This window comes from Miniopterus schreibersii, assembly GCF_964146895.1.
Source record: "Miniopterus schreibersii genome assembly, chromosome: 8".
In the NCBI taxonomy this organism is placed as follows: Eukaryota; Metazoa; Chordata; class Mammalia; order Chiroptera; family Miniopteridae; genus Miniopterus; species Miniopterus schreibersii.
In genome coordinates, this window is record NC_138109.1 from 77,594,152 (window position 1) to 77,613,561 (window position 19,410).

Below are 19,410 nucleotides of genomic sequence, written 5' to 3' on the forward strand. Positions count from 1 at the left end.
AGCTGCTAGACCATCCCAAATTTAGCAATTACTTCCAAGTCTAAAAATTATTAAATCCCTTAAATATAAAGAAGGTATTAGTCAAGAAAATGTTAAATATATTTGGCAAAACTGATAAACATGAACTCTATATTAGTCATTTGTTTCTTTTTTCCTTTGTAAATACTTCAACATACACAGTAACAGTGACATCTGCTGAGAAAGGCTGGAGCTGCTCCCATGACTGCTGCCACTCATGAGTCAGAAGCATGTGCAGGATTAACAAGTGCAGATAATTCATATTCCAGAGTCCCTTCCCCCCTTCAAAAGAGACACACACAAATTCCGAGTTGGGACTTGAACTTGGCCTACTGTTCCCACCCAAAAGAAACATTAACACTTTAAATAAATAAGCCTAGGCACTCTCTACTGGGATGTTGTAAAGCTTGGTCAGTGCTACAGACTGGTCCATTACACATGATATCCATGGAATAAAGCTAACGAAAGAAATGATTATTTTTAACTGCCACATCAATAAGCATTCTCTTCATCTGGGGGATCAGCAAAACAGGTATCTTCAAAAGGGAAACTACTTTCAAAGCTTTTTAAAGTATAAACTGCATTCAGCTATGTAAGAATGCAGTTGCAATACGCAGAAAAAATCCCAGGACCATTTTAAAATTAGGATCTACCAGTGGAACCCTTGGGCTGGCTAAAATGCCTTAAACAACAGCAGGGTGTCCACAGTTATTTGAACTTTAGTTTGGCTACACAACTACCCCCTCATGAGGAATATGGTACTTCTAATGGCTGAAGTCGTCAGCTTAAAGCTTTGGATTTTCATTAAACAGCTCCATGTGGTCTCTGATGTCTATTTTTTCCTTCTTTAGGAAGAAGGGAAAATATTCAGTTTCAGAACCCATGTGAAAACCTATACTAGTTTAGCAATAACTCAAAGAAAAATGAAGTTTTAAAAGCAAGAGCTTCTATCAACCTCCATGGTGGTTACACAGAGGTTCACAGTCTACCTTTTGCACTGTTTGTATTTTATACATTCTTAATATGGACAGTATATTTTACAATTTAAAAAAGAAAGAAAAAATTGAGGTAAATATCAACTATGAAGTTGACTGGACAAGTATACAATTCATTCATAATATACCTACCATTTCACTGTAATTACTCAGCTCTTCTAACGATGTAACATTAGATATCCTATACATTACGAACTCAAACCAAACATCAAAATAGAATGCCCCACTATTAATGTGGTAGTGCGAAAGGAAATACTCTAATCAGATCAGAACCTTTCTAAAGTGTGGAACATGTGACTGGAAGATGAACCTGGAATTACCTACAGTGCACACATGCCCCGACTCTGAAAACCTTAGAACAGGGTGAAGAAATGGGGCCAGGGAGGGGAAGAATGTGTGTGTGTGCATTAATCACTGCACTATGATGATATGTATTTCTAAATTTCAAAAACAAAAACATGGTGTATCTGCATATTACCACATCTGAAGTCATTACTTAAAAGAGGTCAAGACAGCGAAAGATGCTTTTCAATAGGCATCTTTTAGGAAAGTGGGCTTCACTGTGTTTGGGCTCCCCGAAGGCACTGCTTTTAAAGCAATAAAGAATAAAAGAAAAAAGAATTACTCCTGGGCACCTTTAAACTCAACTCCATATATCTGCTTAAAAAAAGGCAAATTCTCTTAAATGTCCCAAATTCCATCAGTCTATAAAATTCCTTTAAATGTTCTTAACTCCATCAGTTTATAAAATCAAAGAACAAAGAAGTGTGAACACACCTTATTTCAAAACAGCAACAGGTGCAACACTTTTTTTTGCTGCCAGAAGAAGCCCATTGTTACTATATTAAAGCACTCTTGGGATTTGTGTGTACTCTAAATTAACAATTAAAAGGAAAAAATTGGGACAGTGGCCTAGCTCCTCTTTCTTTATACTTTAAAATTTCATGGCTCAATTTCCAAAACAGTAAAAATTGATAAAGTCATTTGTAATGGTTAATAAATATAGTATATTATTCTTTGAAGATGTTATGTCTAAAATAATATAGTAGTAATCTCACATTACTGAAAAGAAGATACATATCAGATGTACAAGGCACCCTTGACTTTTTGACTTACCAAGATATTGTCTGGCTTGATATCTGCATGTAGAATATTGCATCTTTTAAGGAGTTTCAATGCCAAGAACAACTGCTGACTATAGGATCTTACAGCTTTAATATGAAGACCAACATCCTTACCATATTTTTTTAACACCTCTCGTAAATTCATACTTTTAAGAGAGAAAAAAAAAATTTAGGCGTTAAAATGCAAAATGGGCATTTAAAAAAAGCAAAAACACTTAAGCATAAAGTAAAATCAAGCACAAAATACAAATTACAACAAAAATATTCTGCTCAAGACCCCCACCCCAAAATATCTGACAATTTTATTCTACACTGAAATGAGAACCCATGAAATGGTGTGTACATAACACAATCTTCCAATGAAACTCTATTTTGAAAATAGAAGAAAAGATATGCAATGGTAAAATTAAGACTGATTTTAGAATGGGTTTATATTTGAAAGCCTAACAACAAACCCACACTTTTGAAGATCAAAATGGTATTTCTAATTCCACTATTTCCATTTCTTTTCATCCTGGCTTAATCCTTGAAGTATTTTCAGAGAATTTCTCTTGTTGAGCTGAAGGCTAAAAGCAATTAGTAAACTGGCACATACTATGCAGTCAATTAATGTTTATACATGAATGATTGTCAAGAAGCCAGCTCTTACCCCAAAGTTAAAAAACAAAAAGCAGAGCTAAATGAAAAAATAAATAATCAAATACCCAGAAAATTTGTCATGGCATTTATCTAAAGTGAGGTAGTAAGAGATGAAGAAACTGAATTTTCAGTTTAATGTACAGGTTCCGACACTGTACCTGAGAGGTTCAAATACAAGACAGAGATGCTGTTTGTGATAAAAGTGTCTAAAGAGCCGCAAACAATGAAATTTGTCATCAGGATCAGCATCATTAAGTTTTTTCAAGAATTCTAGTTCTTTTAAACCAGTTTTTTGCCTGAAATAAAAAAGAAAATTAGGTCAAAATTAAATACATCCAGAATTTAGTTAAACTAAATAATACGTATTTGCTAGTTCCAGTATGATGTACCATAGGTGATGTTAATTAGTTTGTCTTTTTTTAAGCAGTAACAATAAATCTGTTGAGGAATGACAAGTCTCTATCCTTTACACAATATTTTATATTTAATCAAATACAGTTTTCATGAAGTTAATTTCCAAAATAACCAATCAACAAAACAGAAACATTGAGGAATAAACTCACCTTGCTTGAAGGGAAATTCAATCTTGCACATTTTATTCTCAAGTCTCGATGTAAATATTATGTTTAACAAAAGTGGAATGGAACCACACTGTATACAGTCTTGGTTCCTTAAGAGTCTAATTAGGGAATGTCTCACCAAATATTGATATTTGGCTTTCCTCTAAAATCCTAGTTATAATTTTTCAATAAGCTACATTTTTTAAAGTTAGTGTCTATAATACAGTGGTTGGGGATAACCATCAAAACAAAAAAACACTTTCTAACCCTAGGGCAGCTTAAGACTTTACTATAAATCTACATTTCTTTTCAGTGTTTCAAAACTAATAGTAAGTTGACTTTAACACCAGTTCAGTGTGTGGTAGACTGTTTGTGTGTGTGGCAATTAAGTAACTCTATTAAAGGAAAAAGGAGACAGGAAGAAAATACAAATAATTCCCAGAACTATCTGATAAACCAGCTTTTAAAAGCAGGCCACCATATGCTAATCAGTGACAGCTAATCAATATAATCCTTTTATTTCTCACCTCTGGTCTTTAGTTTAAGGTATGTAAGAAAGTCAGTAGAAGGAAGAAGTCTAAGTTAACATCAGTGCACACAGTAGGTACTGAAATGCACTGAAAAAAAATACAAATCAGCCTATAGTTCCAGTACTTCACATATAACACATGGCTATAAATTAAAAATCCAGTAAAAAATAAATACTGTCATTTTATCATTCTAATACTTGTTTTACACAGGTTACTTTTTAAAAATGGCGTTTAAAAATGTTTTCATTTGTAAATATCTGTGTTGTTAAAGGTTTCATCACATATTTTTCTGAACGTACATGAGTTCATTGTTTCTGATGATCTTTACAGCCACTTCTTGGTTGGCTCTTGCATTATCTCTGGCTCGTACCACATTACTGAATACGCCTTGACCAGTGTAGCCATACACATTGTAGCGCTTATCTAGTACTTCACCTATGTTCACACCTAAAAGAGTAAATTAAAAAAATTAGAATTTTGACCACAGAGATTACCAAATAAAACTCTGAGATACACAGAATAAATTAAAAAGTAAGAAACAGTACAGCCACTTAAAACACGTGTCAAATTCTACTTCATGCTTGGCTTCCTAGACATCACAGAGAATCAAGGCTGAGCCTCTACTGGTCACTCTCTTTCGTGTGGTTAATATTGCATGCTCACTTTCAATCATTACAAGGGAGAGTTTTGCTGCCCTATCATATGTTGATGATTTTTAACATTGAATATGGAAGAAATGTGCTGGCTGAAGTGTTTCCAACTGTAGTCCTGCATGACAAATACTGCATGACTGGTACCCCACGTTCCTTGCATGTTGTTTCTCTTGGTTTCAGATCAAGACGAGCAAGTGATGTACTAACCCCTTCCTTCTGCAAGATTATCTCATGGCTGGAAATAATCTATCTATTAAGTTGTACATCAAGTCTTTACCTCACTTCAATTTGCAATGCTTCTGAGCTGCCTACTGGAATACAACATGTATTCAGCAGCTGCTAGATGAACCACACTTTTTTTTTTTAATCCTCACCTGAGGATATTTCTTCCATTGCTTTTTCGGGGGGGGGGGGGCATCATCGACTAGTGGCCTCTTGCACGAGCCCTGACCAGGGCCAAGATCAAGCCTGCATTTCTGTTTTCTAATTCTCTTTTCTTTTGTGATTGTTTTTGTTGCTATTGTAGGGGTCTTTTGTATGTTTTGTTTGGTTTCTTGTTCTATTCTGTTTTGTTTTGTTCTGTCAGCACCTGCACAACAGCTTGCATGATGATGTAGTTGGGGGTGAGCCTTACAGTCAGCCAGCTTGAGAGAAGATTCCAGCCACAAATGGGACAACAATCAACATCCAATTACAACAGGAGAGCCCAAATAAGTCACACAAGGGACATTCCTACAGCATCCAGCTCATGAGATCAGAGACTGCACCACTGGGTCCCAAAGAACGCTTACTACATAAGGCCACCCGACAAAGACTGATAGGCATAGCAGTTTGATCTAATACATACAACAACAAAGAGCGAGCAAAAATGGGGAGACAAAGAAAAAACCACCAAATGAAAGAAAAGAGGGAAACTTGAGAAAAAGAGCTAAACAAAATGAAGGCGATTTACCAGATATAGAGTTCAAAGTAATGGTTATAAGGATGGTCAAGGAACTCAGAATTACAAGAAACTTGGAAGTACAGCATCATGAAACCAGAAATAGAAACCATGAACAAGAACCAATGGGAAATGAATAACAACATACCTGATAACAAGAATACGCGGGAAGGAATCAAAATTACATTAGAGGCAGAAATTCTAATCAGTGATTTGGAAGAAAAGGTAGGAAAAAAACACTCAATTAGAGCAGCAATAAAGAAAAAACAATTAAAAAGCAGGAGAATAGTTGAAGGGAACTTTGGGACAACATGAAACATACCATCCACATCATAGGGATACCAGAAGAAGAAAGTGAACAAGGAAGAGTGACACTGTTAGAAGAAATAATGATAGAAAACTTCCCTAACTTGGTGAAGGAAAAAGTCACACAAGTTCAGGAAGCGCAGAGTTCCAATCAACATGAACCCAACAAGACCCACTCCAACACATCATAATTAAATGGCAAATGTCAAAGACAAAGAAATAATCTTAAAGGCAGCAATAAAGAGACAGAAAGTTACCTACAAGGGTGTACCCATTAGATTTGTCAGCTGATTTCTCAACAGAAACACTTCAGGCCAAAAGGCATTGGCATAAAGTACTCAAAGCAATGAAAAGCAAGGATGTGACCCCCAAGACTACTCTATTCAGCAAGGTTATGATTTAAAACTGAAGGTGAAATAAAGAGTTTCCCAGACAAGAAGAAAAAAAAAAAAAAGGCTAAAGGAGTATATTACCAACAAATCAGCATTGCAGGAAATGTAAAAGGGAGTGCTTTAAGAAGAAGAAATCAAGAGAGAGAGGAACATATTTATAAAGAAAAAAAACTGCAGTAAATAAATACCTATCAATAATAACCTTAACTGTAAATGGACAAAATGCTCCAATCAACAGAAATAGGAGCTGAATAAGAAAACATAACCCACATAAATGCTGTCTACAAGAGACCCACTTCAGTACAAGACACACACAGACTAAAAGGGAAGGGATGGTAAAAAAAATTTCATGCAAATGGAAATGAAAAAAAAAGCTGCGGTAGCAATACTCATATCTGACAAAACAGACTTCATAACAAGAGACAAAGAAGGATATTACATAATACTAAAGGAATCATTCCAACAAGAAAATATAACCCTTGTAAACATATATGCACCCAACTTGGGAGCACCTAAATATGTAAAAAAAACTCCTGGAAGACTTTAAGGGAGAGATCAATAGCAATTGAGTCATAGTAGGACACTTTAACACCCCACTAATATCACTGGATACACCTTTGAGATAAAATATCAACAAGGAAACAGTGGACTTAAACGACACATTAGATCAGAAATGGGTATCATTGACATTTACAGACCATTTCATCCCAAAGCAGCAGAATATCCATTCTTCTCAAGTACACATGGATCATTCTCAAAGATAGACCACAAGTTAGAATACAAAATAAGTCTTAACAAATCCAAGACTGAAATCGCATCAAGCATCTTCTCCAATCACAATAGCATAAAACTAGAAAACTACAATAAAAAATCTCAAAAACATTCAAGCACATGGAAATTAAATAGCTTGTTATTAAACAATGAATGGATGACCAATGAGATCAAGGCAGAAATCAAAAACTTCCCGGGAAAAAAAGGAAAATAAACACACAACCACCCAAAATCTATGGGGCACAGCAAAGGCAGTCTGAGAGGGAAGTTCAGAGCATTACAGGCCTACCTCAAGAAACAAGAAATAACTAAAATAAACGATTTAACCCAAAACTAAAAGAACTGGAAAGAGAACAAGAAAAGTACACAGTAAGTAGAAGGAAGGAAATAATAAAGATCAGAGCAGAAATAAATAACATACAGACTAAAATATATATACAAACACACAAAAGTTCAAGGAGAAGGAAACCAAGAGCTAGTTCTCTGAAAGGATGAACAAGATTGATGAACCTTTAGCCAGGCTTATCAAGATACAAAGAGAGAGAACCCAAATAAATAAAATCAGAAAACAAAGAGGCAAAATAACAAATACATCACAGAAATACAAAGGATTACAAAAAAAAAACTTTGAACACACATATATGTGCAAGGATTCTACAGATTCATCACAAATCCTATTAAAATACCAATGGCATATTTCACACATCTAGAACAAATATTCCAAAAATTTAAATGGAACCAAAAAGACCCCTAATAGCCCCAGCAATCATGAAAAAGAACAAAGTTGGAGGGATCAGAATAACAGCTATCAAACTATACACAAAGCCATTGTGTTCAAAAGTCTGATACTAGTACAAGAGAAGGCATATAGAACAATGGAACAGAACAGAGACCCCAGAAATCGACCCACACCAATACGGTCAATTAATATTTGACAAAGGAGGTAAGAGCATACAATGGAATAAAGAGAGTCTTTTCAATAAATGGTGTTGGGAAATTTGGACAGGTACATGCAAAAAAAAAAAAAAGGAAATTAGACCACCAATTTACACCATACATAGGAATAATCTCAAAATGGATAAAAGATTTAAATGTAAGTTGCAAAACCATAAAAACCCTAGAAGAAAACATAGGTGGTAAAATTTCAGACATCTCACATAGCAATATTTTCACCAATACAACACCTAGGGCAAGGGAAAGGAAAAAATAAACACAGGAAAAAATAAAACGCCTCTGCACAACAAAAGAAACCATCAAGATAATGAAAAGGGAACCTACTCTATGGGAGAACAGATTAGCCAATCACACATCTGATAAAGGGTTAATTTCTGAAATATACAAAGAACTCACACAACTCAACACCAGGAAGACAAACAATCCAATTAAAAATGGGCAAAGGACCTAAATAGACACTTCTCCAAAGAGGGCATGCAGATGGCCAAGAGACCTATCAAAAAATGCTCAACGTCACTAATCATCAGAGAGATGCAAATTAAACCTAAATTAGGTATCATCTCACACCTGCCACAATGGCTACCATCAATAAATCAACAAACAACAAGTACTGGCAAGTTTACGGAGAAAAGGGAACCCACTGCTGGTGGGAATGCAGACTGGTGCAGCCACTGTGGAAAACAGTATGGAGGTTCCTCAAAAATTTTTAAATGGAACTGCTGTTTGATCCAGCTATCCCACTTCTGGGAATATATCCTAAGCAGCCAGAAACATCAATCAGAAAGAATATATGCACTGCTATGTTCACAGCAGCATTACTTACAATAGCTAAGATCTGAAAACAGCCCATGTGCCCATCAGTAAATGAGTGGATAAAAAAGCTTTGGTACATTTACACAATGGAATACTATTCAGCTGTAAAAAAGGAGCTCTTACCCTTTGAGACAGTATGGATGGACCTGGAGACTATCACGCTAAGCAAAATAAGCCAGTTAAGAGGACAAATATCACGTGATCTCACTTATACGTGGAATATAATGAACAAAATAAACTGGCCAACAAAATAGGTCCAGACGTATGAATGCATGTAACAGAATAATAGATCTCAATGAGGGGGGAAGGATGGGGTAGGGGACAAGAAGAGATTAACGAAAGAACATTTATGCATATATGCATAACCCATGGACACAGACAATAGTATGGGGAAGGCCTGGGGTGGGGCAGGAGTTGGGTGGAGGGAGGTAAAAAGGGAGAAAATAGACATCTGTAATACTGTCAACAATAAAAACTAAATAAATAAAATTTATAATAATTTTGAACTTACGATAATAGCCTTCTGCGTCAGTCCAGTTATCCCTGAGGTTAGGATTCTCTTTAAAATCTTTTCCAATGCCAGCAGCCCGAAGACGAGCACTCTGAAATTAAGGAGGCAATATGAGCTATTTACCCACTAATCAGCCTGACATTTAAAGCACTTCCTTTAAAACAAAAATGGGTGAAACAAACTATAATTTAATAAAACAGTTCATGCCCAATCAAACTCTTACTATAACTCATGTAAATGTGACAAGGGTGAATGAAATATGACTACCAGAGTCTCCTGTCTCATAATAATGTTTAGGGGGAAAAGTAATGAAGTATCTTTAAAAACTTTGGGGAATGACTAAGACATTATAAATAAAAATAAAAACTCAAACCAGATCTGATTTTCCACAGCTATTGATAGAAGACAAAAATTATGGATGGACACTCAGTTAACAATCACTGTACAACTCTCTCTTCTACCAATTTTCACATTTCTTTTACTGCCTTGTCCATGTAACACCCCTTGGTTGTCTTCCCACATATGTATGGAATGTCACTGGCTGTACCAATTGAGCCTGTGAGGGAAATTAAGAGTATTTGGTACTTCTGAAGAGTCTTTATCTCACATTACTCCCCATGATATCCAGGAGATCTCTTAGCATCAACCAAATGATGACTCAGTAATCATTTCAACCCCCTTAACCCATCTTTTTTTTCGGGGGGGGGGTCCTTCTATTGCAAAATATATATGTGATATATCGCTTAAGTCAATTACCAATGTCTGCTGGGATCTGGGCACTGGCTGCTTATCCTATTCCATTTTAAATTTCCATTATATGTTTGTTTATCCTTCGCACCTCCTCTTACCAAAGCTTCCTATTTCTCACGTTCTTACTTTTGAATATCAGTTTGAAAACTTCTTCAAAAGCCACTGATAAAAATAGCTAAAAAAACAAAATTTCTTAACCCACTCCTTATAACATTTTCAACTCTTCAATGAATTTTATTAGGTCCCAAATCCGTAAGTTCTCCATCACCTACAGTATAAAAACCCAAAGTGAATGTAACATTAACACACACACACACAGTTTGTAAATCTAAGAAAACAGTTGTTTCAAAAAAGTAATGGCAGCTTGTTTGTTTTAAAATTGTAACTTAATTTCAGAATTAGAAGTTGCAAAACTAGTACAGAGTTTCCAGATACCCCTCACCCAGTTGTCCAAATGCTAGCTAGCATTTATTAATTTGCTTTATCCATCTCCACTTCTCTCTCTCGCTCTCTCTCACAAGCACACAAAAATACATATTTGTTATCTACATTTTTTGGTTTAATAGTTGTGTTTTTGTGACTTAAATTACTTACATCAAAATATGCAGCAAACATATCATCAGATTCTGTAAACATATCAGGTGCCAAAAGCTTTTTCTGAGATGACCCTTAATGAAAATTAGCATTAATATTTGAAAAGTGAAGAGCTACAAATTAAAGTACAAATAATGGAAAACCACTAACAGCAATTTAAACTTTTTTTCCTCTTGCACATCAGTTTTTCATTAATAACCAACTTAAAATCACCTTATAACACTTAGATATATAAAGCCAACCACTTTTTACTAAAAGGGTACATTTCATAAAGTTGAAAGATCTAATATCAATTCTTTCACCAGTGTTAAATGAATATGCTAATAGCTAAACAATGATTATGTATTAAAATGAAAGTGCCTCTTTAAAAATTGTATTTCTGCCCTGGCCTGTGTCGTTCAGTTGGTAGGGCATTGTCCCACGCACCAAAAGGTTGCTGGTTCAGTTTCCGGTCAGGGCACATGCCCAGGCTCGATCCCAGGAAGGGCATGCAGGAGACAGTCAATCAATGTTTTGCTCACATCAGTTTCTCTTTCTTTCTCTCTCCTCCCTTCCCCTCTCTCTAAATTCAATAAAAAACTCTTTTTAAAAAATAATAAAACTTATATTTCTAAATTGCAACTTAAATCTCAAAATGTTAACATCCCCATTATAGATTGATATAGATCTATATATATTTCCTAAAAAGTCCAATAATTCCATAAAAAAAAATTTAAAGAGTTCCTAGAAAAAGAGAATACAAATTAAAATTATAGTGAAATACTATATCTCTCCTTTGAGACTGGCTAAAAATCCCAAGTATGACAACACTTTGTTAACAAGGCTCTGAATAACAAGCACTTAGACACTGCTTGTGGATGGCAATTAATTGTACAACCATTATATAGGAGAATTTGGAAATATACAGAAAAATTATATATTCATTCAGTCTTCTGGCCCAGCTATCCCACTTCAAGGAAATCATCTCAAAGATACAGTGGCAAGCATAAAAAAATGACGTAATGCACAAAACTATTGTAACTAATGCTCCAATGAACAGTCAACAACTGTACACATCTCAGATATCCACCATTACAAGACAGATTAAAGAAACTATGGCATATCGCATTGGAATAATATGCAGCTATAAAAAGGAGTAAAGGTATCTTCATACAGATGAGTGTGTATAGTATGCTTTTTTTTGTGCCTGTGTAGGTAGAACACAAATACATACACATGAAAGATGTTTTAATAATTTTCAAAATCCCAGAAAATTATTAAAAATCAAAAGCAAATGAAAAGAAACCTAAACCTATCAAATTGGCAGCACAACTTTAAAACAGAGTTGTGACTATATAACCTGCAATGCATTCCAAGGACAAATTTCAATTTGCACTCAGTACATTTAATATTGATAGTTATACTGACAACTCTGTGTATATATGAAAGTTCCAAAATAATAACCTGGGTTATCATGTTATTGGAACCACATTTTTCACAGTAAAAGACATAGAAATATAAAATCTAATTAGTTAATAAAAGCACTATAATCTCAAATTTTAATGGGCAATACCAGTATGAACTCCTCTTTTCCAAAAATGTATATATTTCTTAGCTTTCTCTGCAAAAAAGGCCCAGGAGTAATGAGCACCTCAAAGTGCCCTATGATCTATAAATGATTATCTGCCTACTAAAGGAACCAGGAGCAAAAGCCAATTCTGCCTGAGACAAGATATGCACAAGGTGAGCCTAGGATATCTTACTCTGGTAGAACAGGAGTCAGAAAACGAAAGACTGGGCCAAATTTGGAACCTGGCTTATTTTTGTAGGGTCCATTTGTACATTTTTAAAGGTTTGGGGGAAAAGGTTGTGCCCAGAGGGCGTGGCTCAAAAATAAGAGCATCAACTTATGATCCAGGAGCTCATGGTTTGTTTCCCGGTCAGGGCACATGCCCAGGAGGTGGGCTCGATCTCCAGGAGGGGATGTGCAGGGGGCAGCCAATCGATGACTCTCTCATCATTGATGCTTCCATCTCTCTCTCCCTCTTCCTTACTCTCTCTGAAATCAATAAAGACATTTAAAAAAAGAGAATATTTTGTGACACATGAAAATTTTATAAAATTCACATTTCAGTGTCCATACAGTGTTTTGGGGAACATAGCCATCCATGCTCACTCATATATGCTGGCTGTAGCTACTTCTGCACTACAACAGCAGAGTTAAGTAGTTGGAACACAGAAAAAAAGTCTAAAATAATTACAAAAGCCTAAAATATTTACTACCTGACCTAGAAAGCAAAAGAGCTATATTAAATACTGCAAGATTTGGGTCAAAAGACATTAGAAACCAACTTAAAAGGGCTCCTTCCCCATCTCAGCTGAAGGGAGAACAATCTGAGCTTCAAAAACAAAAATGACAGCAATGGATTGTAACACAAGTACAAAAACATACCAACTAAAACCCAACAAAAATCTCGTTGGTCATTTGTGGAGGACCCAGGGCACCAACTGTATTCCATGCTAAAAGCTGGTCAATAAAGGAAAATAATCAAGCATCTGTCTCGTCTCCCTGTGCAAACTACATTCCAGGGTAGGTGACGAACGGAAAACTAAGGACGACCACGCACCACTTGCACCTGGTGTGATGATGCAAGCACACACCACCAGTTACGAAGTATTTTTGCCAAAAAAATTTAAACTTAAATCCATTTAAGTCTCTAACACTAACCACTAGTTTTCAAGAAATACTGAGGACAGAAGAAATGAGATAAAGGACACAAGAATGTGAACAGACAAAATCAGAATGGAAAAGTTTACAGCACACATGGCCCTGGTGTCCTCATAAGTAAATGGGGGGACGGAATGGAGGAAAAAAACTATTAAGGCTAAGAAAGACTTAAGACATTAGAAATCAATTTATATACCCCAGATAGAATATGTGCATCTTATTTGGATTTTGATTCAAACCAACCATCAAGTCTTTAATAAAGATACAAACTGAAATATTTACAGATGAAATGAAATCATGGCTAGGATTTGCTTTAAAATACTCTAGGCAAGCCTAACAAAAGGTTATGAATATGTGGGAATTCAATATACTGTTCTGGTTATGAAAATAAAAAATATCAATAGAAAATATTCACTGGGATACATGAACACTGTATTACTGTAAGTTTAGCAGGAGTAGCATTCCTAAATCCTTTCACTTTACCCATCCCAAAACAATCTCTTTCATGAAGTTACAGAGCTAAAAATTCAGAGAAAAGCATGATCAAAACAAAAATCTAACTTACCATTATTTTGTTCAACCGTCATTAGATTATGCTTGGCTTTTACTGAGGCCTCAAATGTATCAACATTTTCCCGTTCATACTCTTTAACATCAGCAGCTACCCTTTCCAGAATGTCCTCTGGAGAAGGTGACCGTGTACGAGTACTGCTCTGGGGGCTGCTGGGTTCAGATGGCACAGACATATTGCTATCTTCAGCAAGATATTTATATTTCTGTAATAAAAACAGAGTATATTATTTTCACAAAATCTGATGCTATCTAAATATATATCTGCTAAGAGGTACTGTATTAAAAAGTCAAATAATGTTAAAACTTTTTAAAGGTATCGAAACCTTCATTGAATCAGATCCACAATCCCTTATATAATTCCAAAATCCACAAAACTCTTAAAATAGTTTTTCTATATATGGTGCATATTCATTAGGTGGCAAAGCTGACCAAAACAGATATGACACTATTTATAGTCTTATTTATCTCCCCCAACATGAACATAATAAGCCTTGCTGCAGAGATATTAATGTATTAGATGGGGTACTTTTCTAGACCCCACTGATGGGGCTAATATACACAGATGCACCATATTACCTTTCTAAAATTCAAATATTTCTGAGTTCTGAAGCACATCTGGCCCCGAGGGCTGGAGATAAGGGATTGTGGACCTGGGCAAAAACAAAAAAATTTCAACCAAGTCTTTACGAGTATCAGTTCAATGACAACAATTTCATCAGTGCTCCACACAAGGTAAGTTTCCTCTGGAATTCCAGTTTTGCCCTACGGCCTCTTTGATTTAAATTCTTTCCATCACTCTGACATACCATTACCTAACTTATGGTTTGCTCTCTGTGTTTAGGTGAGCTGCCATGACTGTTCTTTCCTTTTGTCTGCCATCCTCCTTATAGTATCTAAACATTTTTCATGTATTTCAGAATTCTTCCTTTTAACTCCATCATTCACCTTCCCATCATTAGAATAAAATTACCCTAACGATGACAGAAGACACTTCCCAAGGACTACCATCCAAAGGATCTAGTGGCCATGGCTTATCTCAGAATGGCCAAAGAAAAACAATCTTCCAAGGCAGTTCACCTTATCATTAAATAACTATATCAAGGACTATGTGCAACATTTTCCACCCATTTGTTTAAATCACCTAGTTCTAAACTAGTCTTAAAGTTACTTTTCAGGTGTTCCATTTAAACAATCACATTTGCATTAGTTAGAAAAATCTGCCTTTTTATTAGACATTAAAAAGTTTGTTTCCTTTCAAATAATAGGAGGCATAATTTTTTTCTAAATGAAATTCCTTCAATTTATCCTACAGTCATTTATGAGGGTTTTCCTGCTCATTAACTTAAAAAAGCAATCTTCAAATTTTTTGTCTTACAAAAGAGGGTTATATCAGAATCTTATGTATAACAAAAGGGTAACCATTTCAATTTTATTAAGCAGCTACCATTTTTTTCAAGACCTACTGAATTGCTTCTGTCACTTTTTGAAAATTTATCTTTATTGTTGAAAGTTTATAGATGTCTCCTTTTACCCCCCGCACTGACTCCCTGCTACTATTGTCACTTCTTTAAGTAAAAAAGCCATGATTTTACTAAAATATTGATTATTTAAGGAGTACTGATCAAAATTTTATGAAAATCACACACCTGAACAATTGCTTGCCTCTGTATTCTTCTCTGCTCTATCAGGGCCTCCTCATCTTCTTCTTCTACATCAAAGTCTTCAAGGCTTAAAAAAATTACAAATATACATATAATTAATTTTAAACATCCTTAGATTCCAAAATCATAAATTTATATGTTTTAAGAATAAAAGCTAGAAAATGTAGGTGATCTCTAGGTTTGAGCAAAAGTCTTAAGTTATCTTACTCTCTTTATCTTTGTTTCTTAACTGTCTCAGTGCCTGGTTTGAAATCCTGGCAAGTAATTTAACCTTCTGTATCTCATTTTTCTCATCTGTTTCATGGCACCAAAATTGGGAACAAAAGAAAGGTCCTTAAATTTAAAAAAATGTCATCACTGGCTCTGCCATGACCTTAGTATTAGTAATTTCACTCCTCTATTCTGTTTTCACGCTTATAAAATAAGAGGGCTACGACAGATAAATAAGCTGGTACCTTTTCTGGGTCCCAGAGCCCTTTGAAAGCTATAGATCTTTCCCCATCAAAAATGCACATGTAAACATCTGCATACAATCTGAAAGGGAATGTGGCTCTACCTCCAAACACTGACCCAGACCAGTCCCAACTGTCCACTACAGAACTTCTCCATAGTCTTGATGATTCCTCCCAGTGCAGCCTTTTCTATGGTCTGCTTAATGTCCACCACAGAAGAGTAAGCAAACTGGACCCTGAAGGTATACACCTTTCCCCAATTCGATCTTCTCATCACCTAGCTCTAATCAGGGTTTCTTGACCTTAGCACTACTGACATTTTGACAGTTCATTGTGAGGACTGTCTTGTGCAGTGGAGGATGCTGAACAGTATCCCTGGCCTCTAACTACTGGATGGCCTAAAATGTTTTCAGACATTGCCAAATGGGGAGACAAATCACCCACAGTTGAGAATCACTGCTCTAAATCAGTCTTATTTATTTTTGAGATGTTTTCTTTAGACAACTAAGGTTGCATTAAAAAATTTCCCCACTGTACTATCAGACACTGAATTGTTTCTGCATTTTCCACATTTTAACATATATAACTACCACCAGATAGCCTCAGTTGCAATGTGTCATCTTACAAATAAAAAAGTCTAAACTTAGTATAAAAATTTCCCCCACAAAAATGCTAATTAAGATCGGCAAGACTAATATATCTGTTGGTCCTAATAAAAATAAAGAAGGGAGCCTGGTTGGTGTGGCTCATGAGTGTCAACCTATGACCCAGGCGGTCATGGTTCAATTCCCAGTCAGGGCACATGCATGGGTTGTGGGCTCGATCCCCAGTCAGGGGTGTGCAGGAGGCAGCCGATCAATGACTCTCTCACATCATTGATGTTTCTATCTCTCTTTCCTTCTCCCTTCCTCTCTTTGAAATCAATAAAAACATATTTAAAAAAATAAGAAAGAAGGGAAACCTCATGATAAAGTAATAGCCCAATATTCCCTCTAGCCAAAACTAAAACATCTAAATTCAGAAAACCATGACATCTGCCATATAACCTATAAAATATGCACAAAGATTAACTTTTAAATTCAGAACCAAACAAATGGGCTCACTTAAAATATTCAGGTGCAAAATAAATATTAAACAGTTTCTCTAAAAAGAAAATTATGGGAAAATTCCACTCTTACTTATCTTCAGATGAAGATTCTTGCTCAACTTTCATTCCTTCAGAAAGACTTCCTTTAAATTTATCTTCCTTTACTTTGCTTCTGCTCCTACGTCTACGACCACCCCGTGATCGAGACCGCCTTCTCATGCGTGATCTGCTTCTCCGACCTCTGTCCCTATTTGAGGAGAAAAGATTTTTTTTCAAAAGCTCAATTTTGCTGCTAATCTAAAACTGCTCTAAAAATAAAGTATTTTAAAAGTCAATTAAAATTTAAAGTAAAATAACATGGTATCAGAAAGATTGGAATAATCAGCTTAACCGAAAATAAATGAAACACAGCTACTCTACTTACTGGCTACACAGGAGCACAGAGAACTATGGGGGTAATGGAAATGTTCTATATCTTGATTATGGTGGTAATATAGCTGTTTGTCAAAAGTCATATAACTTTACACCAAAAAGGGTTAATTTTATTTTATGTAAATGTTGTTTCAATAAACCTGATTTTAGAAAAGATTGCTGCTGATAAGGTATGGGAAGGACAAATATGACCAAAATCCAAAGTTTAATTAACATGGCCCTCAGACATTTTTATAAATGCCTCGTGTTAAACAAATAGAAACTGTTATTATAGTTCAAGCATTAAGGGTGAAGTTTATGTTAGAAAGATGTGGCAATCCAAACACACAAGGCTGAGTCTCTATAAAGTATTGTCAAACTCCATTAATCACATCTAACCACCATGTTTATCTAAGATCTCTTCTAAAACCTCACCAAAAGGACAGTAAAAGGAAGAATTAAAAAGAAAATCTTCAGGCAAAGAAAATGTGAAGAGACATGACAGCTGAGATGCCAACAAAATCTTGAAATGTGCAAATAGAAAAGCATAGTTACAGATCAAATCTCAGTCCAATCGGAACAAACAAGGTAAAAAAGAAACAAGTCAGTGTGTGCCACAAACCTCCAGAAAGCCCCTAAAATGGGAGATACTATGTCCTCTGAAGGATATAGTGTGAGGTAAAAGCTAAAAAGAATTGCCTCAAAGCCTGTAGGAACAGCTTGACTCCGTACACTCCCCTTCCTGACTTGACAGAAAATGCCAACCATTCCCTTCACATTCTGGCAGAATACTTAAGGTATTTTATAATACAGAGGTGCTAAGATTTATTTTATAGAGATGTGCTAGTTGTAAAAACTGGCCCAAGGTTCAGGAGAGACACAAGAGAAAATAGGATTAACGGGAAGTTTACATATGAAGGATCAAAACTCTAGTGCCTGCCATGTCTGTACTCTCCAGCAGATGAGAGGATTCTGGAAAACTCACAAGCTCAAAAGAAAAGACATATAGTTGTTGATATGCTGAAGTCTCTACCTAATCACCCTGAAGCGATACCCACTAATCCACATCGTCGGAATGGGAGAAAGCTTCTGGTGAGCAGTTCCTAACTTTTAAATCAGAGCAGGCAGCAAGGGAAGAGCCAACTATCTGAGGGAGGAACTCCAATGAAAGGTAAACACCACCTATCCGAGGGAGGAACTCCAATGAAAGGTGAACAAGCAGCAGAACACCACCTGGGAAGAAACAAAGCACAGTGGACCCCCGAATAACACGGGCTTGAACTGAGCCAGTCACTTATACATGGGTTTTTTTCAATGAATACAGTATTTTCTTTCCTTATAATTTTCTTAAGAACATTTTCTTTTCTCTAGCTTACTTTATTGTAAGAATACAATGTATAATACAAACAACATACAAATCACGTTTTAATCAACTGTTCAGCCAACAGTAGGATATTAGTAGTTAAATTTTCGGAGAACAGAAATTCATAGGTAAATTTTTGATGCCCTTAATCTTTGTGTTGTTCAAGGGTCAACTGTACAGGTAAGAGAAAAAAAAACACAAACTCATTATTATCTTTGATATAAGAGGTACTATTTCCATAAAATAAAAGTAAAATGTTATAAAAAAGTAAACAGGGAAAAATACCTTGGAAATATATTTAAATATATATATATGGGATTGGGGGGGAAAAATCAGTAGAAGGGTAAGAAGGTAGAATGAGAAAATCTAGACTAAAAGAACAAAAGGACAAACATAAAAGATGAGTAAAAAAAAAAAAAAAAAATCAGTGGAATAATACAGAAGGTCCAATTGGGGGGGGGGGGACAGAAAACAATGGGAAAGAAAGCAAACAAAAACAAAAAGGGAGACATTTCCCAGAATAGGCAGCCATAATCATCCTACTTTAATGGGCCTATCTAGTGCACAGAAAAATAAATGGAAAGAAAAAGCCACACACTAAGGCAC

At 35.5% G+C, this 19,410-nt stretch overlaps 1 protein-coding gene across 4 annotated transcripts in view; it reads right to left on the reverse strand.

Annotated features, from left to right (window-relative positions):
- Positions 1–19,410, reverse strand: part of PRP4K (pre-mRNA processing factor kinase PRP4K) — a 42,388-nt gene that overhangs the window by 8,826 nt on the left and 14,152 nt on the right. For all 4 annotated transcript variants that reach the window (XR_013999379.1, XR_013999380.1, XR_013999381.1 and 1 more), the window contains exons 4-11: positions 17,122–17,277; positions 15,477–15,558; positions 13,823–14,033; positions 10,551–10,624; positions 9,207–9,297; positions 4,166–4,313; positions 2,935–3,072; positions 2,130–2,283 (exon numbers count right to left, since the gene is read on the reverse strand). Coding sequence is in view for 1 of the 4 variants with exons in the window: in XM_081145009.1 (XP_081001135.1) it covers positions 2,130–2,283; positions 2,935–3,072; positions 4,166–4,313; positions 9,207–9,297; positions 10,551–10,624; positions 13,823–14,033; positions 15,477–15,558; positions 17,122–17,277 (1,054 nt within the window). In the remaining 3 variants the exon portion in view is untranslated. The remainder of the gene's footprint in view (positions 1–2,129; positions 2,284–2,934; positions 3,073–4,165; positions 4,314–9,206; positions 9,298–10,550; positions 10,625–13,822; positions 14,034–15,476; positions 15,559–17,121; positions 17,278–19,410) is intronic.